The sequence below is a fragment of the Rattus norvegicus genome, chromosome 19 (assembly GCF_021556685.1).
Source record: "Rattus norvegicus strain SHRSP/BbbUtx chromosome 19, alternate assembly SHRSP_T2T, whole genome shotgun sequence".
Lineage (NCBI taxonomy): Eukaryota > Metazoa > Chordata > Mammalia > Rodentia > Muridae > Rattus > Rattus norvegicus.
In genome coordinates, this window is record NC_141552.1 from 19993690 (window position 1) to 20007048 (window position 13359).

Consider the following 13359-nt stretch of genomic DNA (forward strand, 5'->3'; position numbering starts at 1 on the left):
CAAGAGTTACAAATCAATTTTTATTCATAAGGAATACAATTTACAAAAAACAGGCATAAAATGAACAACTAAAATGGTATAAAAAATGAAAAACAGTAACAAGAATATATAACTATGAAATAACAAAAAGAAAACTTCAATGAAAATCATAACCAAAAACATTTCTTAACAGCATTTTCTTAATGAACATTTAGAAACACAGTTGTAGTGCTGTTTCTCCTCTAGGACAAGACGTCAAGGCAGTCCCCTCAGATGTCTCTCAAATGGTGTTGTCCGTATGAGAAAGGAGAAGGACCTCAACCAGACAGGCTGGCATACGGATACATAAATTTAGGGTCTCCATACATTGAGGAAATTATCTGAGAAGAAGAATATTCCCCCAAAAAGTCTTTGACTGTGAGGATTGTCGTCACAGGGAACTCCTGAGGAAGAAACTCACTCTTCAGGGGGCTGTCTTCCTGGGATCTGTCCTATGCCATGTCTCCTGCAGTTTCAGAGACCTGGGAGGAGAAGGCAGCTATTAAGACACTGATTTGGTGGGCACATGCATACCAGCTGTCAAGTTGCTGCCTTCTGTCCCCCCAGCTGCATTGGACAGACAGCACTGATCTTTTCACTGAAATCATTGCTGATATCTCTGCAGGCTGGGAACATCACCAGCAACCCTCACAGTACTGTGGGAGAACAAGCTGCTCCTCAGACTCTACCAGTGCAAACCAAGAATGGGGAAATGGGGAGAGACCTAATTGGGGTGCAGGAAGAAAGGAGAAGGCCACATGATACCCAGATCAAAGCCAATGACCAGGACTCATTTGCCATTTGCACTTGGTTCTTATCCCTACAAGGTGCTTCCAACCATCACATGACCCCTGTATGACCTTTGTCACACGACCAAGAACTCTTTCAAAACTCTTCATAGCATCCAATCTGTGATAGGGAGATGCAGTCATGTGATATGTTATTCCTCTGTCACCATTTCTGGACTGCAGTTTCAAAAAGGGCAGAGAAGTATAATTGCCAATAATTCAGTTTCTGAAGAGTGGTTAACATCCCATAATACTTGTGCATACACAGAGCAATGAATAACTCTATCACATGAGGTGGGTGACTGACTGGGTGTGGGGAGATTAGAAAGGTGATAGGTGAAACAAAGATGTATCCAATAGGCAAATGGTATCAGACATTGTTAATCTGACTCAGTTGCTTGTTCCTACCACATTTTGCTGGGTCTGGAGGTTGCTGGTCTTCTCCTGTTCGTCTTCATCCTTCGGGTTCAACTCAAACAAAAATCGGTGTAACTCCTTGCTCTCCTGCTTCAATGTGACCAACTTCTTCTTCATACATGCCTGGTCCATCAGGAGCCGGCTGTGCAGGTTGCTGGAAACACACTCAGCATAGTAAGATCCTGAAGCCTCTTCCTCCCATTCCAACTGCCAAATCCCACAAACTCCACCAGGACACAGATACCCATAAAGACTTCATAGAATACATCTCCATACATGTAAGGCTGCTGCACAAACAGCAAACGGCAAATCCAGGGAAGAATAAATTGTTTCTGTGACCCAAGCACCAATAAGAGTCCATGTCTGTCCAAAAGAACAAGGGATCTACAACTACCCATGAGAGCCCAATGCATCGGGACAGCATCAATTAGTAGGCAGAAAATAACCACAAGAGGACAGTAGAACCAAGGGAGGTCATGCTAACCATGTGGTCCACACATTGAGCTTTGTTAAACCTGGTATGACCCCAGAGCCGCAGGTTGGCCTAATAACACTCTGATGCCTGAATCAGTGTAGTTCGATCCAGAGCCTTGTAAAGATGCATAGACACTGTGGTGAGAAGTCACAGTCTCTTAAAGAACTGAAACTGAGTCCAAAAGACCCACAGCACAGTGATATTTAAACAGCAGAAGACATGGACCCAGAGCTGCAGGCTCTCCAGTCCAGAACAAAGAGAGGCAGCAATGGCCATTCCACAAGTGAAGGGCCCTTCTGACCAGTACTTACCGATAGAAGTTAATCTCCTTATTGAGCTCCTGAAATTTCTCACGATGTTCAATGTTCTTTTTGTCTAAGTTGTGCAGTAATGACATGAGCTCTTTCTCCTTTATCTTCAAGTTTTCATAAAATGGATTTGGCCTGAAGTAGGGGCTGGCCCCAGGAAGATAGAACCCAATGAACATCGAGGTTTAGGATTATAGGAACTCAGGCTGTGTCCTGTACTACCCCAGTCCTGGAAGGACACTTTCTGAATTCTACATATTTGGATCTTCTTCAGCTTCAGAAACTTGGAATTGTGTGCCCAGGACAACAGAAGCTAAGCACCCAGATAAAGGGTTCCCTGGCTCACCTTTTTCAATCAGGAGGGCTGGATCTGCATTCAAACCTGTTATGCTGTCAAGAGCCTAGGCCACAGCTCTTACGCTAACACACACACACACACACACACACACACACACACACACACACACACACACACATCCAGAAACCTCTGATTTCATTTTTCCTGTTTTGACAAGTGGAATGCTACAAGCCGAATAACTAATATTCTAGAGGCAGACAGTACACATAATTCTGGAGATGAGACCAGATATTGCCACAAACTTATAATCTGCCCAAGGCATACAAATGTATAGACAAATGTGACCACACAGGCAAAGAACTGTACTGTTGAAAGTGGGGCTTCCAAAATAAAGCACTTACACCTCCATGAAACTATTATACAGGTAAATCCAAAAAACAGACCCCTAATTTCCAAGGGTGGAGAGACACAGAAACATATAAAAGTTGTGCCTATGCATGCAGACCTGTGTACACACAGACACACAAACTGGGACACACCCACAAGAAAAGAAATGTAAACAGACTCAGAGAATTAGAAAGAGAGACAAATATGGAAATAGCACAATGAGAATCAGTAGAAATGTATCCACCATTACTGTCTCAGAGTTTAAGGCACACAGACAAGAAGGAACAGGCCTGAGCCTCCGGCCTTCTAGTTAAGCATTGATATGAACAATGTGGGACCTGTCACCTACGGGTGCTGCCAGGAGATGATAGCATTCAGTCACCTTCCTAGCAAGTACAAACACTCTCCACAAACTCACAGCACCTAGAACCTTGCAAAGCTACCACCTGTCAAGGGCTTTCCAATTGTACACTGGGAACTCATGCTCCAGTGACTTTATCCCTGAAATCTTCACTCAGATCACAAGTTCAGATTTTCAACTGGCAGAATCAGAGAGTCCATTTCCAAATTCACTCCTCAGTAAGGGTCAGGTTCTAAATCTCCTCTCTATGGGAGATGAGGTTTAGAATAAGGTCGTTTGTTTGGAGCAATGCATACCTCTTGTTCATGGATCCACCTGTCACATAAAGGAGGCGATCTGTCAGCTCATTTCTCTCCTTGGTAGTTAGCTCCAGTTCTCTATTCAGCCTCTCCTCTTCCTCGTTGGCCTGCACCTTGTTTAGGACATTTTCAGGGGATGACGTCTGTCTGCAGGCCTCTGTAGGTAGAAGAACACAAGTGAACCTGCATGGGGCGAATGCATAGAGCATACACAGACCACAGTGAGGTCCAAACAGGAGAACATGATTGGAAGCCAGTGTCACTGCAAGGAGTTTGGTCTATGTGTAAGAGGCATCCTAAGTGGATCACAGTTCCCCCACTACTATATAGAGACCAAGAGATGTAAGCAGCCAGGTGTTCCCTATGCCCGCCCACACAGGCTTACAAGTACCAGAGAGATGCCTTCTCCAGGATTATTATCAGGTACGCAGGCTACAACCTGGTGTCAGGACCCTCACCCCTCTGGTTTCAGAAGTCAGATCATCAATTCAGCATCCACAATGACTTGATTGATCAGGGATACTCAGATATCCTACACTGTTACTCTAGTCCAATAACTTTGCATTAAAAAGTTATGTAGGGGGAGGACATGGTCAACAGACTTATTAATTCCCCCTACTGAAATGACAAATGCCCCAGAAGTGCCAATAGGTTACAGGCTCTTTCTCTCCCTGCTCCATATAGTTTGGCTACTGTAGAAAAATATCTGCCACACAGAACCTCTAATATATGAATGTAAGATTGGCCCCGTCAGCCAGAGGTAGTCAGAGGAGTTCTAAGAATATAAGGTCATGGCCAGGAGCACAGTTCTCTCCCTCTTACTACTGTCAGATTGTCACTGAATTTAAAGAAGCAATGAAAGTGAAGTACATTGATGCCCTGTTTAATTCAGAAAAGTTATACCCTCCATGACTCCTGGTCGTGTTATAATATCAATTTAACATACCGAATGCACTGTAAAAGTAAAGACTAGAAGTTCACCCAATAATAGCATAGGCAGTGCCATATCCTCCATGTGGTTATGGAGAAACTAATGATGTGAAAACCTTGACTTTCAGGAATTGTGATAATCATGGAATTCAATATCTGTAGAGATGTTCCAGTGGTTGTGGCCCATTACTAAAACGGCCAGCGGAAGACCCCCACACACACCCCTGACAGGAAGCTCAACATACACTGCCCAGAACTTACTCCACATTCCCCATGTCCTGTTTCCATCATTACCTTTAGGTTTCGTTTGCTTCACTCTAGACTCTTCTCTATGAACATCAACTCTCCCAAAGCGCCTACAAAGACGGGCAAACATGTCTGTGGATATATCCTTTGGACACTAAGAGAAAAAGTAGGGAATTGGTTGTCACAACGATACTGGTGACATCACAGGGATTCCAAGAAGTCTCTAGGAGACAATAGAATGTCCACGAAGGGACGGCTGATGTCATGGATAACAGACTTTGCCTCCCTGCTAATGTTCTCCCTGTACTGAGCAAAAGCTTATGGACCCTTTTCAGGTGACTTCCCTGTGGCATAGCCACTGAGCACCGCATGCTTCCAAAGCCAAATTTGGCTCTAGGCTTGTTTGGAAAAACCTAAGTCATTGCTATGTATCTAAATGAGTGCTTCCTCCCCAATCCCTGCACAGAAATGTTTCATCCTACCTCAAATTCTCCTCAGTCAGCAATATTACCCATTAAAGATTACTGAGAAATCACACCAGTTCCTATAAGTAGCCAAAGAGGTCTCCTGTCTCATCATGTGCAGGTGCAGGAAATCACACCCAGAAATAACATGTAGGGTAGGTTGCAATGTGGGTGTGTGTTATAGGTACAACCTGAAGCTTTGTGCTTAACATTTGACAGTTGCCACCAGATTCCTTAGGAGAAAGAATTGCATTCATTATGGTCCTGGCAACAATGTGGTGATCTGTTAGCAGAGGAAACTGAAATATTGGATCCACCAGTGAATGCACCCTCAGGCTGAGTGTGGGGCTCTCCTCTTTGCACTTAAGTTACCAAAGCAGGATTGCTTACAGGCCTCTCTAAGCTATAACGTGTGATTTCATCTGAAAAATAAAATAGTCATCAGATGTGGGGGGGGGGGGATGCAGCCAAAGGAGTAGGACAAGCCTAGAGACATAACTCAGTGGACAGAGTAAGAAACAAGTATCTTTACTCCTGTTTCATGGATCACCCCACAAAACACAAAAGCATCTATCGTACTAAAAAAAAAAAAAACAGTTATTTTATTGAATGCATACACTAATACTGTTTACAGTATTAGTGGCAAAGCTCAGATTTTGGGGGCAGATCCATGACTTGAACTATCTTCCTGACAACATATAAAGCAATAAATAAATAAATAAATAAATAAATAAATAAGAAAAAAACACAAAAATAAAAAACACAAAAAGCACAAGCCTCTCATGTGAAGTTACAGAAGAGTGATCCAGTGGTCACTTCTGACCAGGCCATTTTAGCTATGACAGTGCATAGTGAACCTTAATTTGATGGGTCCTACATAAAGCTTTGTGCAATATTGTCATTTTAACAAACCTCATCCAGAACATACATAACAACACAGGATATGATTGCCATGTCCTTGCTGTGTATCAAGTTATTTTTCTGTGTCCTTGATTGTCAGGCATATTACAGCAACAATCTGAGATGGCTGGTAGACTTGGAAGAAAGTGGATATGAAAGATCCCCGTTTGATATCAGTACAGCCATTTCTTAAGCATGAGAATCTTTTAAGCTGGCCCTCGCTTAGCCCGTAGACGTTAGACAATAGACCAGAAAGTACAGAGAGCACATTCCCACCCACTCTCTAGGAAGCTGCCCGACCATAAGAACAGAGGGTATAGAACATATTTACTGCAGGGCAATTACAAGACAGGAAACATCTCTGGGAAGCTGACTGACCACTATAGAAGTGAGATGTCCTTGGTACTGAATGCAGCTGTGCTATAGGCTGACATAGCTATAGCCTTGTCCTGGGAACTCCAGAAGAGAAACACCTGCCAAGACAGATATCCTTGATCCTTGTCCTGGGAACCCCAGGATAAGAAAACATATATCAAGTCAGACGTCCTTGGTACTGAAATAGCTGCATTGATGTGGTCATGGCCTTATCCCAGGAATTCCAGGACGAGAAACATCTGCCTAGTTATCCTTGGCACCGAAATAGCTGAGCTAATGAAACTGTGTGATCGTAAATGACTGTTTAAGCTGTACATTTCTGTTGTTCGAGGTTCCTCACATCCCTCCTGCGTGTGGACCATGTCGAGCCCCAGTGCATTGGTGTCCCAAAGTAAACCTCTTGTTTTTACATCAAGACTGAGTCCTGTGTGTTCATGGAGTGGTGATTGTCCTCAGGACTGGAGCGAGAGTCTCCTCTGTCTGAGGGTCTTTCAGATAAAGCTATAGTTGTGGGTTACACACCTCAATTCTCATTGGCTAATGCTGTCCTCACAGTCCTTGGAGGCCCCTTTGTAAGACTACCTGTTGGAAAGTAGAAGCAGCTTTATTTGAGCTCAAAGTGAACCTGACGAGCAGCGTAGAGAACAAGATGGGGTAATTGAGAACCTGTCTAAAACCAGCACAGAAACCCACCCTTCATTCAAAGTATTATCTACCAATTCTTGAATTTTTACCATTCTCTGCCAACCAGTCTTTCATTAAGGAAAGGTAGAAAAAAACTGGAAATGATCTTTCTATTCTAAGGACCTTGATCTGTCTTTCCTTTGGTCCACGTTAAGAACAAATGAAATGGGTATCACCATCTGAACAACTTAGTATCACCTACTCAGCATTTCTAGCCTAATACTGTGCCTATGGCAATCTCAAGCTTCCCTGAGTGTTGCTGACCCAGCAAGAAGAATGAACAACTGAGGTCAAACCCCAGTGAACCTTTCATGGGTTAGAAGAAAGCCATCAGAGATACTGCACTTCTTTGTCCTTAGATTAAATCAAGATGATACAACGTTAATCTATTGGGCTATTCAACTATACATCTTCCTCACAACCCCACCTATCTGAGTTCATTGCTTGGCAGAATTCATGCCCCACCATCCTAGATATTTCTTGATTCATTGCTGCCAAGGGCCAGGTTTCCTGAGTTTTGTTTTTTATAGAATTGGGTGTAGTCAATCATAGTTGCCCTTGTAAGAAATGACAAATATCTATAATAACTGACCACACTGTACTTGTGTACAGTAGTGGAAAATTCAGCATAACTGAGGAGTGGGAAATCACCACTGTGTCCTGGCCTTTCTCTGCCCATATCACAGCTCACAGGCGGCTGGGGCAAACCTTGAGTTCCTCTGTAGAAACAGAGTGATGTTGAATGGACACTGAGCAGGCAGAGCAACACAGCTGAGGCAACTCAATTCCAGCAACAAATGCATTATGTGTTTCCCATCTTAACAGCTCCTTTTGAGGACTTGTCCCCACACCTAGCTTAAACAGAGCAATTTTCATACATGCCCGCCTGCTATTTCATATTGTTGCTGTAATACGCCTCCACATCATAGATTTCAAAAAATATATACCTAACACTGAGAAGGGTGATGCTTGTCAACAGCTAGTGCGTTGGGGGCCCAGGTACGGTCACAAATAACCAGGACACAGGGGATGCAGAGCAAAGGCAGATGCAACTGCATGCGGCTACAAGCTTATTAACCCTTATACAGGCATGAATATGCATTACCTCACATTCCCTTTTGGCAAGATATAATAAGGTCGTTATTCCCATGATACCAGGAACGACTGAGGCAAGACTAGGCAAAGAAGTAAGAGTAAGCTAAGGATTCTCCTTAAAATATCTGTATAGCAAATCACCCCTCTTCCTAGTATCACAATCTACTTGTCATAACCCAGAGAGCATGAGAGCTGCTTCCACAAAAAACGGACACAGTACAGCATAGTGTAAGGTAAAGTGAGAAAAACATTTCCTTCTCAAGGGCAGCGTTCCAGCCCCTGCTTGCATCTCTCAGCCATCTTTCCTTGATCCTGTCTGGGAAGTGTATCTCAGTGACTCCACAATTTCTCTCTTTGTCCTTTTGTTTTAAAAGTAACACTTTCTATAACATAGCTAATTGTCCTTGAAGGGGTTTAATCATGCAAAAAGAAAGCAATATAATATATAATGTATGCAACCTTTAATGAGTGTATCTATTTTCTTAGGGGTATTATTCAGATACCTTTCCAGATCTGGATTTAACTTTGGTAATTGTTATCTGTCTACAAAATCAACAATATCGAATAAATATTCCAGTTTTCTGGCGTAAAGTCCTCGGGAGTAAGAACTAATGATTTTGGAATTTGCTCGGTGTCTATTCTTATGTCCCTCATTTCATTTCTGATGTTTAATTCATGTATTGTCTCTCTTGTGCATTGTTAGTTTGAGGAAGGGGTTGTCTCTCTTGTGGATCTTCTCAAAAAAAAAAAGAGGAAGAAAAGAAAAAGACAGCTCTTGCTTTCCTTGACTTTGTATTTTTCTCTTTGTTTCTAAAGGCTTGATTTCAACCCTGAGTTTACTCCTTTCATCAGATCCTACCAGACTCTCTATGGGATGAGGCTTTGCCTCACTTGGTAACAGCAGCATGGAAAAAATGAAGCTTCTGCTGATCTCTGTTGTGGTGTTGCACATCACAATCTCACCGAAAACCATGCATAGCCTGGTTTTAGGCTCTATTAAAGCAGCCCAGTATTTCAGTGTTACCTGCAAGGTGCCATGGAACGGTAGTAACATAATTCTGCATGCACATCGACAGGTTTCTCCACGGTCTTCTGGGTCATTTGATAATAATTTATAGTGAGTTCATGGATGAACACACACACACACAAACACACACACACACACTTTACTTACATGGTGCATATTCTTTGCACACCAAAAATAAAGTGAGCGTTACTGAAAATGCACCAATAGTGCAATCGATGGAGGGAGCTGTGGGGAAGTTGGGGCTTAGAGTTACTTAAAAGACTGGATGCAGATTCTCCTTCTATTGGAGGAGAAACTTGATAGACAATGTGGTTCTTTATTTTCTTTCTCTAGAGCACACAGGACTAGGGTGGCAGCTAGGGCTTTGAGCATGTTTGGCAGGTACTGTAGCACTGAATTAAATCCTAGGGCTGGAACCCTATTAATCATCTAGAACAATTACAGGGCAGGCTGGATGACGACACTCAGCTGACAATGTGGACATCTCAAGACAGTCACTGGACAATGGCTGACACACTTGTCTGAAGACTGGAAATGTTTCTCGATCTTGGAGAGGAAAGAAGGACCCTCCAACTACACTGTCCTCTAAGGAAGTTTATTCAGGTGAGGGATGACAGGGACTGTTTTGTCTCACGTCACACATGTCAGTAGAAAATATCCTAGGTATTGGATGGCGCTGTTAGCATTAACAGAACAAAGCACATAGTGTTGGGAAGGATAATAAATTATGAGTAGGATTAGAAAACCCCAAGCCTCTTCCAGGCTCTAGGAGAGCAAAAAAAAAAAAAAAAAAACCAGGAAATACAGCATTAATGGGATAGTTTGGTTAAATCTAGTTACTAGTTTCTATTGTGATACCTATTGTCAGTGCCTGTGCCGACAGTGTGTGAATATCGGGTGTAGGTTTGTGGGGTTGAAAGAAAACACGTACACGGGTCACCCCTTTTTAGCGAGTGCCACCAAGGCTTTACTGAGATCTCCTTGTATACCAGAGGCAAAAGCCGTGGAAAAACAACAAGGCAGGTGAAAATCCCCAACCAGGAAATTAGGACAAGTCTGTGAGGTGAAAGTTCCAGCCCAATCAGGGGCATAAACAGCTTCTTAAAAACAAGAAGCAGGAAAGCTCAGTGGGGAGGAAGGGTGCCATGGAAAATCCCAGCCCCAAATCAGGGGCTAAGAGCAGCTGTCAAAGGTGTAAACAATTTCTTCCTATAGCAGGCTGAAAGGCTCAGCGAGGGGGGAGGGAAACACCAAGGTAGGGCCCAACAGGAGCCTTCAATGGTGGCTCTAATGTTTCACTTTCCTATGCCAACTGGCCTGCACACTGTTTCTAGCACCATAATGATTTCAAGTCTTCCTCCTAAGGAATTTTGTGGCAACCGTTGAATGCTAAGCACAAGGCTTCATGAGTGTTCCCCTAACACACACCCATGTTGCAACCTTCGATGCAGGCTATTTCTTGATGTGATTTCAAGCACCTGTACATAATAAGACAGGAGAACATTTTGAGTGCATATTCAAACTGGTATTATTTCTCAGGAATTTTTAATGGCTAATATTGGTGAAGAAGGATAATTTGAGTTAGGATGAGACATTTTTGGGCAGGATTTGGAAGGAAACATTCATTTAGATGCATAGGAATTACTAAGGTTTTTATAATCAAGCCTTGAGGAAAATTTGGCTTTGGAAGCAGGAGATGTTCAGTGGCTCTGCCCCGGGAAAGTCTCCTGGAAAGGACACCTCAGCTTATGCTCAGTACAGGGAGAACATTAGCAGGGAGGCAAAGTCTGCTCCCCATGACATCAGCTGTCCCTTCTATGACACTCTACTGTCTCCTACAGAGTTCTTGGCGTCCTCTGTCACCAATGTTGTAGTGACAACCAGTGCCCTAGTTTCTCTCAGTCCGAGTCTGGCAGATACATCCTAAGACATGTTTTCCAGTCTTAGAAGTGTTTTGGGAGGGGGGATGTCGATTGTGGAGAGACTAGGGTGAAGGAGTCTGACCTTTCGTCTCAAGGAAATGATGGACAAAGAAAGTGGTTCTGGGGAATGTGGAGTAAGTTCTGGGCAGTGTCTTTTGAGCTTTCTGTGGAGGTGGGGTGGGGGGAGGGATGGTGGGCGTCCTGCAAGCTTAAGCTGACCTTTCTAGCAATTGGCCACAACAACTGGAGCATCTGCAAAGGAATTGAATTTCAATGAAAATCACAATTCCTGAATGTCATGGATTTCAGAACATTAATTTTCCTATCCCCAAAGAAAGGATATGGTAAGGCCAATGCTACTATTCTGTGAACTTCTGGCCTTTACTTTTAAAGTTGATTTGTGGCTTGTTTTTTGTTTGTTTATTTATTTATTTAGTGGGTAATATTATTTATTGCCAAAGTCAAACATCTGGGTTACATCCTGGGACCCACATGACAGAAGGAGAGAAATGGCTCCTGAAAGTTGTTTGGTCATGTACTGCACACACACACACACACACACACACACACACTCACACACACACACAGACACTCACACTCATACACACACAAACTTTTACGCAATAGTAATTTTTCTTAGAGTCTGATATAATTGGTTCTAATACAAAGACAGCCTGAGTGTAGTTACTATATGATTAAATAGTACTCATGCTCTCAGGAACAGAGTTTAAAGTTTATAGGTACCTAATAAACTTGCATTGGGACATATAAAGAACATTTAAATGTTCAGCAGAAATACAAAGAACAACTAATTTAATTTGTTAAAAGTGAAAGCTTATACAATTCTGAAGGTTTTTATGCTGGTTTTATTATACATGTAACTATGAAAAGAAAACATACATACTTGATCAATGAAATGAGGAAGAGTGATTTAATGAACAGAAAAATGGATGGAACTTCAAAATTTCCATGATTACATATTATCTATTTAATTCCCTCCACAACAGCAAGAAACGGACATTATTATTTATGCGACATTACAGATACATAAACCGAGAAAATATTGTTTGGCCTGATTTTCTGAGCTTCCTTAAAGGTTTAGTTAATTGACAGAACTGTCCTTTAAAATTAGGGTCCATATTCTTCTGTTTTAAATGTGTGACACTTTTATCTTTTTTTCTCCATCTTTATTAAATTGGGTATTTCTTATTTATATTTCAATTGTTATTACCTTTCTGGGTTTCCAGGCAAACATCCCCCTTACCCCTCCCCCTCCCCTTCTCTATTGGTGTCCCCTCCCCATCCTCCTCCCATTACCACCCTCCCCCCAACAATCCCTTTCACTGGGGGTTCAGTCTTGGCAGGACCAAGGGCTTCCCTTTTATTTCTAGTGGGTGCTGCTCTCCCTGCTCTGTGGGAAGTGGATGGGGGAAGGCCCGGGCCTGAGCTGAGTTGGAACTGGGGTAGAAAGGCATAGGGCCTCCTAGGTGAGAATGCCAAACCACCACTGCTGCTGCAGCCACCATGGAGAAGCCCTTGTTCCTGCTGCAGGGAGGAGAGTCTGGTGCCCACAAGATGGCTGAAGGGGAGCTGAGAGTGGACAGCTTCATCACCGGCCTGCTGGAGGTATGAGGGTATCGTCCGGGAAAAATTGTGCAGATGACTGGAGCAGAAGTCCGAGGGCTGTGTATCACGTCTCGTGAAATCTTTCTTAGCCAGCCAACAGCTGTGAACACAGGTTTCTTTTGGAGAGCAGGCCTGTGCAGGCCCAGAACCTAGGTGGGACAGTTCAAGCTACCCTTTTTCCATGGCCAATCTCAGATCATATTCAGAAAGTATTTCTTGGGCTAAAGAGATGGCTTAGTGGTTAAGAGCACTGACAGCTCTCCCAGAGGTCCTGAGTTCAAATCCCAGCAACCACATGATGGCTCACAACCATCTATAATGAGATATGATGCCCTCTTCTGGTGTGTCTGAAGACAGTCACGGTGTACTTGTATATAATAAATAAATAAATAAATTTTAAAAAAAAAGAGTATTTCTTCCAGGTGATGGATTTCCAATTTATGGAATTGAACTAACTTACTGATGGTGGAAGTGACACAGAGAGTTAAAGTACAGAAGGAATAATCCAGAATGTCCACCAACAGTTGCTGTCACACCAGGACTTTTAAAAGCTCAGCTGCTAGAGAAGCAATGTAGTCTTTGGTTATTCTCAAGCTTAGGTCTTCTAGTCATTATAAGCTGACCATGACACAAAAAGAGTCATCTATATCAAAATAGAGAATAGTAACTAGATTCACACCACACTATCACATCACTACTGTATTTGAGGTTTTCAGTTAATATCTAAGAACCTGGAAGA

The 13359-nt window shown here is 42.7% G+C and overlaps 2 protein-coding genes across 3 annotated transcripts in view; one reads left to right on the forward strand and one right to left on the reverse strand.

Annotated features, from left to right (window-relative positions):
• The window catches only part of LOC147999033 (disks large homolog 5-like), a 20151-nt gene continuing 6792 nt past the window's right edge, over positions 1 to 13359 (reverse strand). The window contains exons 3-7 of one of the 2 annotated variants that reach the window (XM_087595909.1): positions 4576 to 4681; positions 3349 to 3508; positions 2010 to 2153; positions 1215 to 1377; positions 1 to 500 (exon numbers count right to left, since the gene is read on the reverse strand). In XM_087595909.1, coding sequence (XP_087452035.1) covers positions 471 to 500; positions 1215 to 1377; positions 2010 to 2153; positions 3349 to 3508; positions 4576 to 4657 — 579 coding nt within the window. In that variant the 5' untranslated portion in view covers positions 4658 to 4681 and the 3' untranslated portion in view covers positions 1 to 470. Of the gene's footprint in view, positions 501 to 1214; positions 1378 to 2009; positions 2154 to 3348; positions 3509 to 4575; positions 4886 to 13359 lie in introns of both variants that reach the window. The other variant, XM_087595910.1, reaches the window with a different exon arrangement.
• The window catches only part of LOC147999034 (disks large homolog 5-like), an 18958-nt gene continuing 18117 nt past the window's right edge, over positions 12519 to 13359 (forward strand). The window contains exon 1 of the mRNA XM_087595394.1: positions 12519 to 12620. Within this exon, the coding sequence (XP_087451520.1) occupies positions 12519 to 12620 (102 nt within the window). The remainder of the gene's footprint in view (positions 12621 to 13359) is intronic.